Here is a 22,227-nt window from a genome sequence, read left to right on the forward strand (position 1 = left end):
GGGGGGCTGCAGTGATGGTTGACTTTCTACAACTTTCTCCCATCTCCCGACTGCATCTCTGGAGCTCAGCCACAGTCATCTTTGGGTTCTTCTGTACCTCTCTCACCGAGGCTCTTCTCCCCCGATAGCTCAGTTTGGCCGGACGGCCAGCTCTAGGAAGGGTTCTGGTCGTCCCAAACGTCTTCCATTTACGGATTATGGAGGCCACTGTGCTCTTAGGAACCTTAAGTGCAGCAGAAATTTTTTTTTGTAACCTTGGCCAGATCTGTGCCTTGCCACAATTCTGTCTGTGAGCTCTTCAGGCAGTTCCTTTGACCTCATGATTCTCATTTGCTCTGACATGCACTGTGAGCTGTAGGGTCTTAGACAGGTGTGTGGCTTTCCTAATCACGTCCAATCAGTATAATCAAACACAGTTGGACTCAAATGAAGGTGTAGAACCATCTCAGGGATGATCAGAAGAAATGGACAGTACCTAAGTTAAATATATGAGTGTCACAGCAAAGGGTCTGAATACTTATGACCATGTGATATTTCAGTTTTTCTTTTTTAATAAATCTGCAAAAATGTCAAAAATTCTGTGTTTTTCTGTCAATATGGGGTGCTGTGTGTACATTAATGAGGAAAAAAAATGAACTTAAATGATTTTAGCATATGGCTGCAATATAACAAAGAGTGAAAAATTTAAGGGGGTCTGAATACTTTCCGTACCCACTGTATATTTAAGTGGAATACAATAAATATGACTTCACTGATTACTAGTGAGGATGGTATTAGGAAATTGCTTTAATACTGTTGATCATCTGATGTGCCTGAATTTGTTTGTTAAGCTCCATAAATATAATGAAACAATGTGCATCACTGCTGGGGTGATAAGGTGTCTCCTGTTCCTCATCATTAACTAAAACAGACCTAAGTGAATACCCAACATGCCCACCACCGTCTTCCACACTAATGAAGCATATCTAAGCTTTAAGACATGGCAGAACTAATTTAATCTACCTTCTAAGTGGCCTCAGCACCATCAAATTAATTATTCATAAAGGACATGATATTATAACTCAACTGTCAACTCAGTAGCTGACCCGTTTTTTTAACCTCCCCCTGCCTGCCACTCTCTTTTGTCTTAGACCGTCTTTTAAAGAAAGTCCTTCACTTTTATTCTATAACTAAGGAATACACATTGTCATTATCTGCTGAACAAAAAAAAAAAGTCAGTTTTTGAAGTTTATCAATGAAGGTGACAATAGGATAGGGGAGACTCTCTACAACTGGCATGGCTCCCTGTGGGTTTTATGGTGTGCTGACGGGCCCAGTTTCATGACTGACAGGAACAGCAGCAGTAGCAACACTATACTAAGAAACTAATACTAATATGCTGATCCCTCATATACTGTAATTATGTGGATTATTTGTGCAAAACAGCATGTGGGCTACATAGCCAGGTTATCAAAAGAAAAAAAATTATCACCAACAATCCAGTATATTTATTCCATTCATGCACAAGTACAAACTCAGAATAGGTGCTACAAGGTCAATCAACATTTAAACCATACAGACATTTGCTCCTCTGCCCCAAAAATACACACACACACACACACACACACACACACACACACACACACACACACACATTTTGTTAGTCTGCATGGGAACAGCCTTTTGAAATGAAATGTTGACAATTTTGAAAACCTATCCAAAACTGATAGCTGTGTAAGATTCTATATGCCAGAATAAGTGCAACAGACAGAGAAATTCCATTGGCAGAAAATCACAAGCAAACATCTGCATGGAGATACTATGATACTGTACAGCCATTACAACTGCAATATAAGCTCTGAAAGGGGGCAGTCTTTGTATGCTCCATCCCCTGATTGTAATTGAGGCCGACGCATGACAGCCCCCCATGTGCCCTCTCTGCATTGGCCGGGGGCATAGGGCATGCTGACAGAAGAGGTAGCGAAGACAGTGGCACAGGGTTCTGGCCTCACACGGCCATGGCATAGTACCCTTAGGGGCGCTGACCCTCCTCCTCTCAACCCACCCCAACTTCCTCTGCCTCACCTCTGTCACCAGGTATCTCGGAGGCTAACGAGAGGGCAGTCAAGACTGCTTAACAATTCTACCACATCCGCTGGCTGGGTATGCAAGCAGCTCTTTTTTCCTCTCTTCCGTCGGTCCGTCTGTCCCCCTGCTCTGAGACCTTTGGTGAAATAATTGTCAGCTTGAGGACACAGGCACTTATCAACACTTTATGCTTGGGAGGTATATTAATGCTGTGATGGTTTTCTGGAAGGGGGGAAGCTTTGTCCTCATAGAGAGATAAAGGACAAAGCCATGGCCAACTTTTGAGGTTGTTAAATTTGGCGATGTTCATGTAGATATAATGTGAAAGGCGTAAAAGCACAAAGCAGAAAATTACCTCATGTATAGCTATATCTCTAAAGACACTGAAAATAGCTGTACTTGGTCATGTGTTTCTAAAAGAAGCCATATTTATATAAAAATTCTCTTGATCAATAACAGAGATAGGGATAACATGATGATGGAGAGTGAGCAAGGGAGATTCAGGGAGAGAACAAGTACATTAAAGAAACACGGAGAGGGACTATGTTATTATCAGTGTTTTCATTAGACCAAGTTAACACATTGGTCTCTCACAAGACCTACAGACAACAGGCAAGGAAGTGGACAGAATAGGATACTGCCTATTGGGGTCAAAAACTCTCTTCAAGTGCTGTTCACATTACTGCCGTATCTACATCTTTCCATTCTGACCATACCGCTACTTTATAAAATCATTTAATTTTGACATCAGAAAAATGAAAAGTTATGCACAGGCCTACTTTTTTTCATATTTTCACTCTTTTCCCCAACATCCAGGCTTAAATTAGCCAGGATTTTTAAGATCAGGGACTGTTTTTTAGGCTATAAAAAATGGATTAAATGAAGAGGAAGTCTGGCCTAATGAGCTCCCTGGGCTATGGAGCAGTAGGGACCATGAGGGGAAAGAAAGGAGATAAGGGAAGCCTTTGAGGAAGAAGGGGCCACAGCCATGCCCAAAGTGTGCCAGCTTCTCCTCGCTTTAGCGCCAATGGCACAGACGGCACCTGGGCAAAGCCTGGCCACCCTTGTCCAGTGCCAAAGGAGACAACCGGCAGAGAAGCAAGTTCTGTACTGAACCTGAAAAGTTGTAATGGCCATCTTGTTTTAACTGAGGTAGATTTTTTTCCTTTGTATTTTGACTTTTTTGCTGATGGTTCAGTCCTAGAGTTTGTATGTCAGCTTATACTGTACATGACAACTCATTAGCAATAACAAAAAAAGAGGGAAAAGAGTTGGAATCCTTAAAGTAAAAAAAATATCTGTCATAGCACTCAAATGGGTCAAATACAACATGAACCTGTTAACAGTAGTACAGTACAGGGACTCCTCAAGATATAATCAAGTTATACTTTAGCAAGTTTTACCATTTTTTTTTCTTTTTTTTCTGATCAATAGGACCTAATTCTTGGTTGACAGAAGAGTGTCATCTTGTGGCAAGGTAAAAATCTGATAGAATTATTTAAAAGAAAATATGAAAACTGAAAATTAATAGAAACTCTATTAGTTTTTCCATCATTATTAACTTAAATGGTAAATGACTGTACATGCCAACATTACAGCTTCAAAACAGCAGGTGTGTCAGGGCTTCTTATCATACTTTCACAATAATAGGCCTACAACTATTTCATTCTTTCACTCATCTTACATTAGCCAGCACTAAATCAGGCAGGTTGCTAGTGACCATGGGAAATATTGACAGGCCACATCTTTTATGGCTCAAGAATGTCAACAGCTCAAAGACACAGAAAAAAAATAGGTTAACTTTATGTACGGGGAACGAGGAGAGAAGGAAGGAAGGAATGGATTACTCTGGCAGGTAGTAGCTCCTGGACACCAGCCAAAATAAAGAAAGAGGGGAAGAGAAAACAACATAGGAGGAGACAAAGATCCTTTACACACTTTTGAGAAATACACGTCAGAAGGAAGACAGAGAAACACAGAGATGACAGAACAGCAGCAATAGAAGAGGGCAGGAAGGGAAGAGGGTGTAACTAGCACATTCTTCAGCTACTTTTCCTGACAGCGATTAGAACCTGTCAGAGCCTCTCAATCTGCCACTCCTCTGTGCTCATAGGAGGCCTGTCATTACAAATAGCCCAGATTAAAATACCAGACTCTTGGGGCACAGGCCTTGACCCCTACCCACCCCACACTACCAAACGTCTACCCACACATTCATCCACCCTGTCAAGTAGAGGAGGGGAAGGGTGAGGGAAGCTGGCAATGCTGAGAAAGCAGAAGGGCTGTTAGGGTTAGAGATGTTAAAAGAGAAAAATGAGTAAGGTGGCTTATGGCTAAGACAGATGAGATATCAAAAACAAAACAAAACAAAAGGTAACATGGGAGAAGAGAAGCTAAAAGAGGAGAAGAAGCTAACAATTGGCAAGAAATTTACAGTAGGTCTGAAGTTCCACACTGAAATGTGGCAACAAATCCTGTATGTGTTATCTTCTCTGTGACCCCCGAGTCATTCATCCTTCCTACTCAACTGGCAACCTCTGAGGCTGAGAAATGAAGCCAATGTAGAAGTGCCAAAATCTGCAGTTCCTCGAATGGCCACTTGAGGCTCCAAAAAGTAGTCAATCCCCATAGATACTAATGTTAAATGCCCAACTTAACAGCAGAAACAAGTGTTTACAATTTGGTACAAAAATGGTTTTGCTCTCTATAGCTTATTTCCCCTTCCAAGACAACTGTACGGGGGTGAATTATTATATAGCTCACCCATCTAAATTATATTGAGGCTAAAAGTTACAAATAATTTAAGGCGTGGATGCTTTAAGTGATAGGCGGAAAGCAACAAACCATTTTTTGCCCATAGACCTCTTTGCCCATTTTTGGATTAGCCGTAACAGGCGAAGTGAAGTACTACCAATATGGCAACAACCAGGCTTTAAAACCACGCTCTTCAGAAAACCGATAGGTGATGTCAGGGAGGGCTTGTCATCTTTTATATGCAGTCAGTGCTCCTACTAAGTATAGAGTGTAGTTCTCTCATAGGAAACTTTTGTTTCCAGAGCACACATTTTAAAATTTCTGTGTCAGACTCCATAAAATAAATGAATAGAAAAGAAATCAAGAACATACAGCTCTTGATTTGTGTGAATTGTTAGACAGTTCACTTGTCCTCCATCTGAGATGCACAGAAAAGTAGTTTAATTAGGCTAATGGTAACAAAGCACTAGGAAATGCAATAGGTTTTCAGATCAAGGCTTCTGTACATGTTGACTTGTAGGATTTCTGTATGAAGCAGACATATGCAAACTGAGAATAATGAGTCCAATGTGTCCTGGGTATATCTGCTGCCAATGTGAATAGTCTGTCCTGCAGCTGAAAAATGACCTATCTCAGCAAGATTTGGAGGGGGGGGCAGTGTTTCTGACAGTCACCAGCACAGTGCTGACAGCCCAATAGAGTAGAAGAAGAAGACCTCATTAGGATCACACAGACAAATATACAAATGCACACATCAACGCACAAATATTCATGTACAGAATGCTCACATACTGTAAAGACAGAAAAAAGCAGGGAAACCATCTCTTGTCTGATATCTTCTACTTCAAACAGAGCATGACGTTGTGGCCACTGTCATGTCACAGTGGCTGAGCCAGACAAGGCTAAACACAACCAAAACAGATTATGTGACACACTCATCCTAGCTATACATGGCCTTAATATAGCATAAACATAACTGAGTGAAATTCCACAGGGCATGACATAATATAATACACACATCACTGCCAAATATCATTTAAACAGAATAGACTAGCCTCCAATTACCTGACAGTTTTGCAAAGTACAAATCAACTTCCATATGGTGTCATAAAAAGAAGCACCTGCAACTGGATAAAAACTCATTTAAATCAGCGTCACTCTAACAAAAGAGAAAAGTTACCCAATAGGGAATGATGTCAAATACATCAAATCTGATCTTGACCCAAAACAGTTCTTTTAAATTTAACTCTAAACAGCAGTAAAATAATCTATGATATATAGACAGCATGTGAGAAGACTGGCCTGACAACAGCATTAGCTCACCATAATGAATTTAAATTAGCAAATTTGGTGAGCTGACAGACAAGTTTTCCTCTATGGCCTGTCTCCTGAGACAAGATGACAAAGAATTTCTGAGACATCTTGACCTAACAAGCACTGGTTACAAACATTTTTATGCTTTATACTAATAAGGAGGGATACAGGGCATAACAGGTAACATAAATAGGATCTGTGAACCAAGCCCAGGTTATGTTGGTGTGAGTTAGGGCAGAGACAGACCAAATTGACATGAAAGAACTAGTAGCGACATAGGTCGACTGTTGAGTCGCCTCACGTCACCTTTGTCTGAGCCAGTCAGGATGAATACGTGGCACTTGAACACACCGCACATTTCACATCCGTGTGGGAGAAATAACTCCCCCTACCAGCAGGTGGCAGTTTCTGTATTCCACTTTCAGAAAGGGAAAGAAGAAGAGCAAGCTTGTGGATATACAAGCATAAACAAAGCAGCTCTCCTTCAAAACAGCTGCTGTTTATAGCTACTTCTAATTGAGAATACGTCTGATAAGAAGTGGCAAATGGCCCTGCTGTTCTCTGCCCCTGGTCTTTTGGTTGTGGAAAAAGAAAGGAGGTCTTGGAGGTGAAAAACAAGGAAAAACTGTACTAAACGTGTGAAATCGTGGATACTACAGCAATAAGCTCAAGGTTCTTTCCCAAACTGTTCTCATCTCATGCACTGATTTGATTCACTAAGCTGAACAGCCTATCAGAGTGGCACTGATTCAACTTGAAAAATTGGCTGAAAAGCCGCCAACATGGTCCAGTGTTGTGGGGCACATTGCGAAGACGAGGGCAACAGACACTCACCGACAACCAACCGTTGGCTTGGTTTGACGCGCTGCCTTTAAGTCTTTTCACACCAGATGCATTTTTTTTCTTAAGTTTTTTTTTTTTTGAACATTAATAAATTTTAGAACCAAAATTCTGTCAATGAACCACATCAATGATGTAATATTGCTGAGCAAAAAGTGGCATTTATTTTTTTCACCCCAAGGGCGACTGTTTTTCAACTTTTGCCAGTGACAGGAACCCATGTGACCAATCACAACACAGTTTGCTGGAAGATTGCAAAATTGTTACTATAAGCACATAGTGTACCTGTCAGCTAAACCTATCTGATTCATTTATTAAAGTGGTATTGGGTATATATTTTACCAGGCACACAGGCAGGTGCTATTCCTGGTCGATCAGGTAACTGTAATTGCTCATCTGCCTCTTGAAGTGCTGTGGCAGCAGCAACAACTCCTCAGATTGTCCCATGGAAATCCTGAATTTGGTCCAAAAATGACCTTGCTACAATTTCAACCCCTGCACGAAGCAGTGAAACATTCCAAGTTGCTTTTTTATCAATATAGGATGCACTCCTTGTATTTATCAGAACCATCACCTGTAGGTCATCATCGCTTGATGTGGACTTTTGTAGCATGACGATTTAGAACTTCCCATTCCATATTTGTGCGGTATTTGGTGTGAATATATGTGGTGCATTTAAATTTCCTCCAAAAAAAATCCCTAGTTAGTATCTTTTATTCGCACCGCTCTGTATGTGAAAAGACCATTAGTTAGGGTTACCACAATAATGTCTGGGATGGGAAAAGCAAAATCCAAATATACTGTATGACAGACAACCAGAACTTTGCCACAGAGCTGTAAAGTGGCCACACAAAGAATGGGTCATTTGGTTGCTGACTTTTGGTAATAAAAAGTACAAAACTGGTAGCATATTTTATTCTAGTGATACGCCATGCATAGCAAATATTCAATCATGGTTATGATTTCACAAGACAGCTTAAACTGCTCACAGCATTTGCTTGTGAGTTGTTTTACCACTGTGAAACTGACAACATCTCAAAAAGACCCAAACACTGGAGGTACTAAATCCAAAAATGGCATAACCTGAACAGAGGTGTGCCTCAGTCTGCAAGTCTGTTACCTCAAGAAAGTGTGTTGAATTTCCACCAAAAGGTGAGAACACTGTAACATATCCTACACCCACTTTTCTCCACACACGTCGTGCTCTCCAAAAAAAACTACGAAAAAAGCCCCCCACCTAATTAAAATAACAAAACAAAAACCGTGGCTGCCAGATGCACAGTATTCATGCAGTGTATCATACCTAGATGGTACAAGCATATAATGTATAATGTATAGCCCATTCGCCCACCACATGTGAAAAATATGTACATATTCCAAAACAGTGAGATGGTACACAAGTGCAAGTGGCAAGATCGAGAGGGAACGAGTGTGTGTGTGTGTCTATGTATGCAGACAAACTCCTGATAGTGACCCCATACCTCATCTCCAGGGCATAAATAAACATGTGCGTGTGAGTGTGCTTGTGGATTATAATCAGATACAAAAGGGAATCAAATTTATTCTGCAGCTGTCATTAATATTTCAGGGCTGGTACTGTAGCCCATGTGAAAAAGCATGAATGATTAATTTAGACATCACCCCTGTCACAATCCCTTACCAAGCCTGGTCCGTGATCCACCTTAGAGAATAGTAAACAAAAGGCGGGTTCGCCTCTATTTTTGTTGTGGTCTGGTTTGGGCTGTTCCTGTCTGGCAAGCAGGGGTGGAGGAAGGTGCCGTGTTGTGTTGCTGGACAAGTTGGCTGCCTTTGTGGTTAGCCTGTGACATTTAAGTGCTGAGTGAACAGCAGATGCTCAGTGTGGGGACCAGATACACAAACTGCGGCAAAACGTCTTGCACGATCATGTGTGAGTAAGAAGTTCATGTGCAGAATAGTTCGTGTATACTTCTGTTTACAGGTGATGGATGTTGTCGAGGTGAACTACATTTAGCCACTTAGCTCAATAAGCCTTCTAAAGAGTGTTATTTCACTGAAGATGTTCAACTATGACCAATAGAGAACCAATACTAATGCTCTGTTTGTGTTTCTCATTGACAACAAAACTGAAGATAACACTAACAGCATAAACCCAACCCAGTTGTTCAGCCCATTAGTCTACAAACCAAACACATCAAAAGCACAAACACTCTTTTGACAGGTGCACGTTAACACCCTCATTCCAAGTCGAAGGACGCACGTTTTACCTGCTGATGGATGGGAAGGCATTTGTGAAGCCCTATCAAACTGACATGTGCCCCATACCTGTGGTTTTGATACATGTTTGGGCTTTATGTGATGCTTGTCTGACAAGTGGAGATCACAAGGAGGCAGGATCCATCTATCAGACCGCTGATGCCACTGCTGCCGTCTCCAGGGCCTGAGGGTGTGGTGCATACATATGTGTGTGTGTGTGTGTGTGTGTGTCACTGAAAGTATGAAAGTAAGTTTATGCAGAGTCTATATTTGTTTATCAGAAAAGTATTGATTTGAAGTGTTTTTGTGCATGTCTGTGCAGCAAAGCAAATTCATATATTTATGAATGTTTTAGTCTATTATAAAGGGGGGATTGAGTGTGGCTACCTGCTGAGCAGTGAGCCCCCAGGGGCAAAGCAAGGAAGGATGACACTGATGCGATGTGTTGGCATGTGCCCTCGGGTGGTTTTGGTGTGGTTGTCATTTTGTTGTTTTCGTACAGCTCCCCCTTCATCAGACTCCACATTATTCAAATAACGCGCCCCAAAGTTTCATAAATAAATAATGAATTTACAACTAGATGGATTGATGAACAGTGATGGAGAGGTATTTGTTTCGCTTTTTTTTCCCACAGATCTCGTTTGGACAAAGTCTTTGACAGGCACTTCTCTCTTAGGAGAGTGAGCTTATCAGAAAAAGAAGTGCTGGGTTAGAAGGATGCTGCCTCACTGAGCTCTGTGTGTGCATGTGTGTGTGTGTTTATGGATCTATTTTAATTCATACCATAGTTTAGCTTTGTAAAAATAAGCAAGTTCCATTCTCCAAAATAGTTAACTGGACAAACTGGCTATGTCGGTCAATAACTTAAAGAACCAGCCAAGTGTGTCAGGAGGTCAAACACAACTGCAGAAATATACACTATCACAATACAATGGATTACAAAAAACTATTTTTCTCAAACACATGCACAAAAAACAACAACAAAAACAAAAAACAAAGCAAAAAAAATAACAGAAATTAACAAGACAGAACATTACATATACAGTAGGTTCATAGACTCCCAAACCTATTTCTCACCAATGTACATGTTACAACACCCCACCCCTTTCTCTAAATAAATCTCCATAGCTTACGGGATCTAAGAAGGTCAACGTGCATCTGAAACTTACTTGTCTTTCCCCAGAAAAAAATGTGTGGGACATGAAAGCAGCGGCAACTAGCTGGCTCTCTTCTCTATAGTTCCTAAAGCCAGTGCAGATCAATACACAGCCATACATACCACAACTGGAACAACTCCTGTCAAAGGTTACTCAATTTTTTCTGTTTCTCTCTCTTTATTTTAGCAGGGCGGAGGAGGATGAGGAGACAGAGAGAGAATGAACGAGAGGGGGAGAGAGATGAGATGGCTGTGGAGAAGCAAGAGGAGAGCAAGAAAGATAAACCCAAAATGATCCCTCTCTATAGTTACGGATCTCTGTGCTAATGGATTTTGACACATCGCCAGCAGGCCAAAGAAAGAGGGGGCTGGGGGTGAGTCGATAGCGGTGTCGGCGGTGGCCAGAGGCTAGCAACAGTGGCTAGGCCAAACCCCTGGTAGTAGCTTAGGCTGGGGGCCTGACCACTAATCATTAGAAAGTCAATGAGTCCTCTAGACCTTGCAGCTACTTTAGCCTTCCCAGGGAACCACACCATCTAGTGAGGGTCCCATTGTGAACATACACACAGAAATAGTGTATACACATAGACCCACACACATATATAGGCTATATATTATAAATCCATAGCCAACATTAATATAAAGGTGCAAACTACATAGAAATACGGAGCATCAACAAATACAAACTTGACACAAACTGAAGCTGAAAAACAAACACGCATATACTCAGTGTCTCATAATGTATGCAATGTCAGCCAGCAGCAGTCTACAGCCTTTGATGCTGTGGCTCTATTATTTAAGCACAACCCCTTCTCCTGCCCTACACTGGACACATCCTCTCCAGAGACACCACACAAACTTCTCCCATGTTACACCGCGGCTTGGTCACCTCACCTGGACCCCATGCATTTTTAAATGCCTCAAATGGATCCCGACACGTACTTTCAGATTAGACTACTAAATGAGCCAAAGTTTCTCTAATTGGCAAAGACTTGATTTCAAAGTAAGTTAACATCAGTGTAAAAGAAAAACATTAATATCAATTGTATTTCATACTTAATGTCATTATACATCAAATGTTGCATATGTAGAATTACACTTAATAGTATTCTGGTCTTGAGGTTCCAGTGTTCTCTATCAACCCCAACTCAAAGCTAATGAGGATGATTAAGTAACAATAACCAAGCATCTGTGTGTTGATTGTATGTGTGTACAAATAACCATAATCGATCCAAACACGTAGACAAAATGAAATAGTGCAAAACCAAAATAAAATCAATAGCTTTACAGCTTCTTAGCCTCACTCTGATCAATGTGCATACAATACAAGTTTTTTACCAGAATTACCTCCACCACTATGGCCCATTGATTGTGTCCATTGATCCAGATGCTCAACCTCCTTTAAGGGGAGGAAGATATGGATATTTACCACTAGAGACCCCATTTGGTCATCTGTTTAAACTTTGACCTTTGTGTTAATCCTCAAACAAAAAATAGAACTTATTGGGACCTATACAGTCTAGCCTGGGATTGTCTCAGGTGGAGAGACACAAGTAGAAACGAGATAAACCCCTTCTGGGCCTGGGCTCCTAACTAAATGTGAGGTTTGCAACACATTGGCTTGGGTATTTATGTGATTAGGAAAGACAGGGATACAGTTTGATATGTAATCTTGATGCAAGTTTGTCAAGACACAGTCAATAGAAACTTTGAACATGACAGATAAGATCAAGAGCACAAGAAATGAAGAAAGAGCAGGACAGGGAGAAAGAAAGAGTGACAGAGGGTCAGTGAGGGTGGGGCAGCCAGAACCAGGGTCTAGTGAGGGATTGGCGTTCACTGAGGCTTCTTATTGATGTGCCGCCAGGCCCTTTGAAGGGATTATTAACACATTTTGATTACTCTGGTCCAGTTGTCACAGAAAATATAACCTCCATCAGGACTATAAAATAGGCGGCCCTTTTCTTCTCTAGCCTCCCTTGTATTGTTTCTCCCTTCATTCCCTGCAGTACTGCCCATCTCCCTGGGCTGGCCTGGCTCAAAGCAATCCACTAATTACAGTCTCAGACATCTTTAGGAAGACACTAACACACTATTAGTCTGATAGAGAAAAGCCTCTTCAAAACACACACGTAGTTTAAAAACATAGTGTAATATTCAGCACAAAGAGCATTAATATGGGAGGTAGACAATAGTTATGTGAAGACCTTTATGTTTTACATATAAGTGGCTTTACCAATGTTGTCAAATCAATTCTAACATTTAGATCCAGGTTTCAGCCTCCATGACTGTAGGAGCTCGTGGGGCTACTTTCTTTTGATACATGTGAGACATCCACCGTGTGCCAAGTTTCTGATGCCACTACTTACAAAGCTGAGCTACATCCTACTTTGCCTACCAGTTTGGATCAATTAGGCAATAGTGATGACCACTAATGACACCAAGCCAGTTTATAACCAAGGCAACAGGTGCTTTGTCAATGCTATTGTCCAAAGGTGCCATGAACTGGGACACTTATTAGCACTTTCGTATACTGTATGTTGCAGTACTTTTCCTTGTTGGATTAACAGTTGTTGTGTGTGGGCTGGCATTCCCCCCCAAAAAAGTGATCATAATAAAGGGTTTTGCACTTTTGATGCCACTCTCTTGAAAAATTGGTTGTAGACTACCCTAGAAAAATAAAGACTGAATACGGTTGACAAGAATTAACTGTCAATCTATTATAGCTACATTTGATAAATGGTTAAATCAATGTTATGAGAAATGTGAGAAACTAATTGATATTGAGCCTGTTATTAAGACCGACACTTTGTAAGAAATACGCTCATTAACAGTCTGTTAGATTCACCTTACTTAACTGTATATTAAGCATTTTAATGTGAATTTGAGATTTTTGTATGCAAAATGAATATAATTAAGGAGGCTGTGCTCTCCCCTCGTACTGTGACGATGCTGCACAGCATTGGCGGCCAAAAATAAAACACCAGTAAATATGTCAGTGGTAGCTATATTGAGCGAGCACCGCAGTTATGCAAGACAGGTTTCTAATCTGGGAAAACTATAAGTGCATTTGAGGACTCTAGTATCAACAACTACAGCCAGAGAGCCAAGTATTTATGCGTTATTACAGTCTGATATCACAAATGCCTTCATGTCATTGGAATGCATTGTAGCCCAAAATTAAGAAAAGTGTAAAGAATAATTCAACAACACTGAAATATTAACGAATAGTTAATTAAAAATGTATTCATTTGAAAATAAACTCCCAAATAATTAGAATATTGCACAATGTAAAATAATTTCACCATTTGAATTTTGGATCAACCTTCAGGTTAAAGTGAGCACTAAAGCATCTAAGTTCTTCTGTCTGAAGCAATGGTTCTCTGTAACTAAATGAAATCTTGGATTCTGTGAAATCTGCTACAATATATTCATAACACGTGAGAAAATCCTCTGATATAATGACCACATAAATATGAGTCCTATTGATTTTGAGTTTACTTTACCTTCAAAAACAAAGCAGCCAACTTAGTGTCTTGTTAGTGTTTGTGCTTTTGACTTCTGAGATGCACACCCTACCCAGCTTCACACCCTGTCACTTCAAGACTAAATAAAAAAGATGCTAACAGACAAGCAAACACACATTTCCTCCCTGAATAAATCTGCTTTTCCAGGAACTCAGTTGAGATGTACATAGGGGAAAAGAACATCAACAAAAAAAAAGGAAAACAAACTCAACAGTGTTTGAAAAAGAAAAGAGAATCAAGTAAATGGAAGAATGGTTTTCACTGCAAACCTTAGCATCATTTATTGTGATAAGCACAGCTAATACATAAGACAGAATGTGTCTCTTTGTAGAGCATTAACTGCATACCCTGTTTGTGAAATGTATATTCATAAACAGACTAGGAATTGTGCTATTTCCAAATGCACACATGATCTGTAGAAATGGCCAACAAAGTCAACATCAGAGGGTCCAGAGCGTGAGAGGTAAAAGTAGGCCAGGCTAAGGCCTGGGAGAGAGGTGGAGATGACACAGAGGGCACTGACAGAAAGTGAGAGGAGAGGCTGTACGGATGGAGAGAGTGACAGAGACAGGTTGGTCCCAGGCTGGGAGGCGCTCAGGTGCGAGTTATGAGGAGGCGCCTTCTGTTCGTGGCTCTGAGGCCCCACTGCAGACAGACAAGAGGGGCCCAGGCAGACGTGGGCCCCTCTTGTTTGGCCCAAATAAATCCAGGTGGCTCAAGATACATGCCCCTATCACTCATCACAACTTCACCCCACACAAACACACATACTTACACACGTGATGAAATATACACACTTAAAAGACACACACTTCCAGTCCACTGAAGTCTGAACATGTTTAAAAGGGTTCACAAGCATGGCTGCCTGGGAAATGATATGTTTGCTGAAGATTAAAAAACCATCAAAGAATTTAAGGTGAATCAAATTTCACTGAATGACAGTCAATTAATTTATTCTACTGATTCATATATTTCAGATATGTCACTATAAAGTCATCAAAAAATAAGAACGAATGGTAAATTTTTAAGATCTGCAACCTGACTGTTTTTAGTTTTTCACATTATAAACTAGATTAAAACTCTTTTTTCAATTTTGTATCAGAGGGCTTGCTGATTGCTGTTGTGCTGCTGATCTTTATGATCACTGTAGAATGGGCAGACATTGACAGAAGGTCTGCTATGGTGCTGCTGCTTCTCTCCTGTTTAAAGACCTGACTAAAACGTGGCCACACATGCTCATTCTCGTGAATAAGTGGTCATGCACCTATGAGTTTGTGAAGGTATATTCTGTAGCTAACATACCAACAAAATAAGAACTTTTCATGATGGACATTCAAGCACAAACAATTAAGTGCAGACTATGTCTAATGTGATAAAAGATATTACCTTATTTTAGTTTTAAAACGTTACAGAAATGACCTGCATCACTCTGAAGATCATCTTGACAGATCTAGCAAAAAAAAAGAACTTCTCAGCAAGAAAGATGCTCAAACCACTCACATCAATTCCATCAAAGATGGAGCTCACATATCGAGACTTAAGTTAACTGTAGTCATATCACAAAGGTGGGGTGCCGGAGCCATTGCTGTCACTTGATGATGCTTGCGTCTAAATTGGGAGTGAAGGCCTCCCCAGGAGAGATGGGCGAACCTGTCACAGAAGACTGAGGGAGCAGAAATGTTCAAAAAAATGTGGGAGCCAAACACGCATACACACAAACACTAAAACAACACAGTATCTCCATATGCTAAAGTTCTTAATCATTGTCACCATCATCTGTTCTGTCCCTTTTAGTGTGTGTATGTGTGTGGGGGGCTGCACATGAAAGGAGCACATCTGGAATACAATTATTTCAAGACACCTTCTCACACACACACACACACACACGGTTTCCTTTTGCTCTGAATTTACATTAATTCCATACATCTGGCCTTTAAGAGGCAATAACAGTTATTCATTCAGCTGGTCGTTACAGCCCAAATGCAATTGGGCTCGTAGTCTAAACAGCTCATTAAAATAGCACAATACCTGACTTCAAGCACACAGGAAAATTGGCATGCAACTCCATCACTCCAATATCATACGGTTCTGAATGTCCATTCTGGATAATATAATGAATTCAAGGTGGCCTTGTGGAGAAAGTGAACGCACTGTGTATTTCTTTTTGATTCTCTAGCATTGTTTTCTTACTCTGCCTTCTTTGTCTACTCCCTCTTTCCATATTGTCTGAAATTTAGGATGCGCATATTTTAGGTAGGCCTCATTCTGAATGATGCAGATTTGGCAGAAATGTTTAATTGATGCATGTTAAAAAATATTTTGCACATTTATTTCTTTTAACAGAACATTGACTTTTAAGGTAACAATGAAGACAATAATTTAAAATACATCCTGGCACAGTATGAGGTGACACAGAGTGAAATATGTGACACATTTGTTACTTTAAATAAATGTTTAAATAAGTCACTATGTGGCAAAAAATTTAAAACATCTTAAAGATAAGATATAAAAACTTAAAATCGCTACTTTATGAAATTATGGTATAATTTCCTTTTCATGTGTATTTCCCATTCCTGGATTATGCAACTGAATTATAGCAGTAAAAAAAAAAAACATCAAACTGACCAAAAGCACTGCAAAATTCAAAGAGAAAATAAAAATAAATACTAATAAGAGCATCCCTACTATCAGACGGCCTTCACCAACATTAAAAAAGTCTACATCAATGTGTCGACTCTGTTCAGTGTGTAGTCATAACTACGCACATATTCACATCAAACCTGAGATGGGCCAGACCAAAAAAAAGTGTCCCTTAGGCCATCTTAGCCAATCCTTCACAACTGAGCTTTAAAAGATGGGCAGCAGTACAGTACGCCGCAGTTGCCCTTGATTGATGACTGAGTAACCCAAGATCATAGATGTGCTCAAGGAGGGTTTGCCGGTGCAGAGCTGTGCATACATCAGCCCTTCAGGACTAACACTACATACATCATGCACTGAGACCGACTGATGTGAGCATGGGGACTATGTAGACCGCTTAAGAGAAGCTTTCTACATGGCAGTCAACAGTCGACATTGACTAAAAATGATTACAGCACCAGAAAAGGGACGGCTTTGCTCTTATAAATCACATTTTATCTGAGCCTGAAACAACTGCAGTGAAAAGCACATGCAACATGCACATATTACTAGAAGATACACAAGATACACACATGCAGACTCACACACAAAAGAACACGTATTAACCTGTTTTGCTATCCTTGACAGGCACAACTACAAAAGCATAACTCAGTGGTAAATAAATAAGTTCATGCTGTCTGTGTGCATTCTCTTTTTAGGAACTCTTGGGCTCACATAGACCCGTCCAAAGGATTATGTGTGTGCATTCATGCATGCACAGAGGCCGCCTTTCAGCACCTTCTTACAGAGTGAGAACAAGCGATGCCTCCCTCCTAAAGCAGCTCAAGGGCGCAGCCTATCTACCAAATTATAGAATGCACAAGTGGAACTGTGCTTCCATTCAATAAGCCGGCTGGACTCCATCCAGTCAGTACCTTGATTCACTTATATGGGAGTCACACTGTCTGTACTGTCAAGGTTATGCTATTTAACAGGGGAACAGAAAAAGGACATAGACAAGTTGCAGGCAATTTAAAATTCTGACAAGAGCTTCACCAGCCGTGGTTTACATAAGAAGCCAGCAGATTTGAAATGAGACCAATTAACATCAAACCAGCCGAGGACAATACTCTGAGACCTACACATTTTATCCCCTTTAAATGTCTGCCATTCAAAACTGTTGCAATAAATATTGTATTTATTTTTGCCCTGATCTGACAACACAAAATTCTAATTGAAATTTTGGGCATTTTGGTCAAAATGCGACAGTCTTGTATGTGCACAAAAGTCACACACAGGACAATGTCAGCATGTTGTTTGGGGCTAGCTTTGCTTAGAAGTGTGATGCAGAGTCTCTCCTGTCCCAAAGCAACTCGCACATGTGCGTGTACACAGAAAGGCTTGAGCAGCATGCAGAGCACTCCTAAGGTTACCCCCCAGGACAAAAGCTTTACCATCCCACTGACTGGCAGATGGGGCAACCAGCTGACATCTCGGCCCGGCCTGTTTCATGTTCCCTGGGTGTCTTAAACGGGCGGCACCCTATCTGATGGACACAGGACGGCCAAAAAGGAGGATCCTTTGACGGAGGGGGGCTCCTTGGGGTTACCACTGAGGAAAAGCGTTGCAAGGACAGACGGAGATGGCTAATGTGCTTCACTGTGTTTGTACAGTATAATTGTGTGTCTTGCAGGGTGGGAGGTTTGGGGAACATTTAGAGGAGATGCCGATTAATAAAGAGCTAATGACTGCATTGAGCCCTGTATGGTTTTCTAACACAGGATCAAATATTTTTCTCAAGGCTAGAGACAGCACTTTTTGTTGCAGGGCTCATGAGCAGTTGTACTTTTTTAGGCTTAGACCAAGTAATTTAAATCTAAGAGTATGAGCCTTGCTTACTGTAACACAAAAGGTGCCACATTGCAGTTTGAAGCCATGAGGCTGCAGGGTCTCTATCTGTGCTACTGAAAAACATCAGTGATTGTATGAGAAGCGACACACAGTGCCTTCACTAAATTACTCTGACAGCAAAGCAGCAGCTACACCATTTTCATCTAAAAAGAGCCGTTGTTGTTGCTGGGGTGTTTCCACACAGCTTCTTGGATGCAGTCCCCAGCTGGGAAAGTTACTTTGAAAATAATCTACTAATACCTCGTTTACTCTAATAAGTAATGAATTGTCCCAGGCTACTTAAAACCAGTAACCTTATGACCTAAGTGTAAAATTTTTATCTACAATTTCACGAACATAAGCTGCCTTGTCCAAGTATTACAAAAAGTTCGAAGTGCTTTTCCAGGAACCTCTCAAAAATATATTTAATTACTTTATAACTATTTATCATTCATTCATCTCCATTCTGCTTATACTGGTATAAAAGTAACAGTAAGTGAATGCACTTACTAAAAATATTACACAGTGGTTGATACTGGCTGAATTTAGTTTTTATCTGCGACAAGATAATTAAAATGATTGCATTGGGACTACTTTATGGAGAATGAACCAAAAAAAAAAAACTGCATAAATATAAAGCTTCACAAATTGTGCAGTGGATGTGGTGGCACTGTATAAAGCTATATTTAGTGTTAAAAGTGACAACCATTAAGAGAAAGCAAGAGAAGCATGAATATTTAAAACTGTGAACTTAGAGGAAAAGCAATGGTGCAGGGCAAAAGAAGAAGGCTGTAGAATAAAATCATTTATTCTGCATTTTGGTGACCATAGCATTTAAGTAAAAATATTAATTATTACTTCTTTGCTTGTATTGAATACTGTAAATAAGTGCTACAGTAAGACATATTCCTAAACTTAAATACAGCAAAGTATAACTTTTCTGAAGCTGTGGAGTAAAGTGAATGATGACAGACTATTTACAGTACATTCAAATGGCAACAGCAGTTGGATACGTAGCAAGCTACTATTACTAACTTTGACCATCTGCTTAATTTTCACTTTGATTAAATTTAATTTGATTTAATGATTGAATAGAGTTCATTCTTGTGCCATTAAGTTCTATATGAGGTGAGTATTCCTAATCTGCATTCCTAATCTTGGGTTTTACAGTTGTCAAAACAATACTAAATCATTTCCCTCCCTCAAAAATCTACTATCTGTGATAAATCTGTTGTCACTTGAATGCAAACCAATACAAAGTAAATGATCAAATTCAATAAATACAGCTGTACGGTCGATAGAGAATCTATTTAATGCATATGTACAGAGACGCCATAACACATCACAGGTAGGTGGCTAAATTCTGCAGATTTTATTTTGAACCAACAGAATCGCCATTTTACATGAGGAAAGCAAAAGGTTTTGAAAAGCAGTAATAGGACTGCTTTCCCGTAACAATTTTCTTCTCTGTTGAATCTACATCAAAAAATTGCCCATTTATGTCAGCCAGCTTGACAGAGGACTCACGGTGAAGATGCAGTGCTAATGGTAGTTTGACTCAGTTGTCATTACTCAAGTGCTTTGTAGTGGCTTGCCTCTAGCCTCTTTTTAAATAAGAAAGGCTGTCACTTTGCTACAGTGTCAATGAGAACACATGTAAGGGAGTTTACTGGTCAAAAAAGCTAGGAGATTTTTTTTTTTTTTTAAATTGATGAACAAGTGAAAATAGTAAAAACATTCTATGTGGCTGTTGTGAACGCAACCATCTCCTTCCCAACATCTTTCTCTTGTTCCTATCATATTTCTATCCAAAGCTCACTCATAAATGTCATATTCTTTACACCCTTTAGAGTTTTAGCTGACATTGATCCTCTTGTCAACCACTTCGTCATTCTCATCACTGAATTAAAATTTTGGATAAACAGCCTCGGGTGACAGGGTGGCACAATTCTCTCTCACTGCCACTCCTTTAATTTATTTCTCTATTTAATTTTTTTTTTTTTTGGTTCTCCCTTTCCGTTTTTAATACTTCAGCACCTCAGATGTAGTGGCTCTTTAAAGCACCCATGGGGGCTCTGAGTTCTCGCTTTTGTCTCCCATTTCCTTCTGAAACAGTTTTTCTTTAACCCTACGCGGCTCTTCACAGTTGTTGTTTTAGCTCTCTCCTCTATATTGCTCTTTCTGTAGCTTTCTTTTTCTCCATCTCCCCCTCCCTCCCTCAGATTTTTCTGTGTCAGCCAGAGGTCAATGCCACACTTTTTTTTCTTCTGCATGCAAGAAAGCAGGGGGTATCTTTTTAGTTGGTGTAACCTAAAAATAGAAAGAAAAAGTCTGATTTAACACTGGGACAAAGGTGTCTTTTAAGATATAGCAGCATACCACTATCTAGCAATTGGAAGGTGTTTCGTACCATGAGATTAGGATTAGATTAAATCAATAAATGATGTGTGAGGTTTGATCGAAAATATAGACCAATTTACAAACTGTGCCAAAATGACTTAATTCAAGGTTACTGCAAAGTGACAGCGTATTATTTAAAGCTGAAAATCTCGTAGGTTTTTTCTCTTTTATGAGCAGATTACTGCTGTAGTTGTCTTTAGTGTAGTGAAAACCAAGCTGTCAGGCTGGATATTTTCAGTTAGCAGGTTACTCAGTATTTGTGTAAATAACATTTGAGTTACCTGGTCAACCTTTGATATTTTAACTGCATACAAATGATATGGTGCTGCAGTTTGCTGCTGTTTAAATGAGCAGAAGGCTATAATTAAAGTTTAATAATCACATTTTAAACATTTGAATGATTGATCAATTTTGTATTATGCTCTAACTCAAATTTAAACAATTTTACAAAGTTTATATTTCGTTTAAAAATGTAGGTCTACCTCATCAATGTTATCTCATGTTCCACTGAGCTCTCTAGTCAGATCGTTAATTCCGAGTCTCATTATGTTGAGAGCTTCACTGAAACTGATAATTGACTAAAGGTCCAATTATTTGATTTTCTCATAATTTTATTAACGCTAACTAACACTTTGTGCAGATCTAATAGAGGGACACAAGGAGGCTAGCAGTTGCTAAAGCAGTTAGTGGAGTTAACTGAAGTGTTATTATTCATTCGGGAAATTTTGATAGGCATCTATCTCTGAAGTAAGGTTCATTTAATTTTACACAAACACATCACTCATTGGCATCTCTATAGCGCCACTTAACTTAAGCTAATATTTGGATATGTAGTTTGTGACCACACCTGTCAATACTCAGAGAAACACAGGTGTACCCACACACGCACACACACACACACGGGAAATCAGCCGCGCACACACAAACACATACTCGAGTCTGTTGGTTCAGCTCCTCTATTGAGAGTCCGTATGCTAGCTGGCCATTGTGCACGTAAGGCCTTTTGTCTGTGTAGCCTGAAACTGGTGATTGCACCTTAGCTACCGCAGTTCAAGCGTAAACAGTGTTTTCATGCCCTACGATATACATTGTTGCCAGTGGACCCCTAAATCCCTGGAACAGCTGAGTCCTAGGGTGTCAAAGATAATGGCGATTTATTGCAGTGCGAGGCTTTCTCATTGCCCCTCCTGCCCCCCTTTCCAATCGTCCCCCCAACCCTCCTCCTCCCTCAAACAGATTAAAATTAAGCTGTAAACATGTGAGGATGGAATTAACACATTTAGCGAGTCTCCTCTTCCCACATCCCATTTTCGCTCCAGAGCGGCTGATCCCCGCTGCCGAACGCGGGTGCAATTTTAATGACTCGCAACGTTTTTGAAGTCCACATGAAAAAAGCATCGCTCGCTGTTTGTGGCGGGGCTGGCA

General features: G+C 40.1%; 1 protein-coding gene across 5 annotated transcripts in view; it reads right to left on the minus strand.

The window, feature by feature from the left end:
• Positions 1-22,227, minus strand: part of vti1a (vesicle transport through interaction with t-SNAREs 1A) — a 107,182-nt gene that overhangs the window by 47,427 nt on the left and 37,528 nt on the right. Inside the window, exon 7 of one of the 5 annotated variants that reach the window (XM_020605056.1) lies at positions 15,390-15,556. The exons of the other annotated variants lie outside the window; for them this stretch is intronic. Within the exon in view, the coding sequence (XP_020460712.1) occupies positions 15,417-15,556 (140 nt within the window). The 3' untranslated portion in view covers positions 15,390-15,416. Of the gene's footprint in view, positions 1-15,389; positions 15,557-22,227 lie in introns of those variants that run through there. 5 annotated transcript variants of the gene reach the window in all.

This window comes from Monopterus albus, unplaced genomic scaffold, assembly GCF_001952655.1.
Source record: "Monopterus albus unplaced genomic scaffold, M_albus_1.0 scaffold69.1, whole genome shotgun sequence".
NCBI classification, from domain to species: domain Eukaryota; kingdom Metazoa; phylum Chordata; class Actinopteri; order Synbranchiformes; family Synbranchidae; genus Monopterus; species Monopterus albus.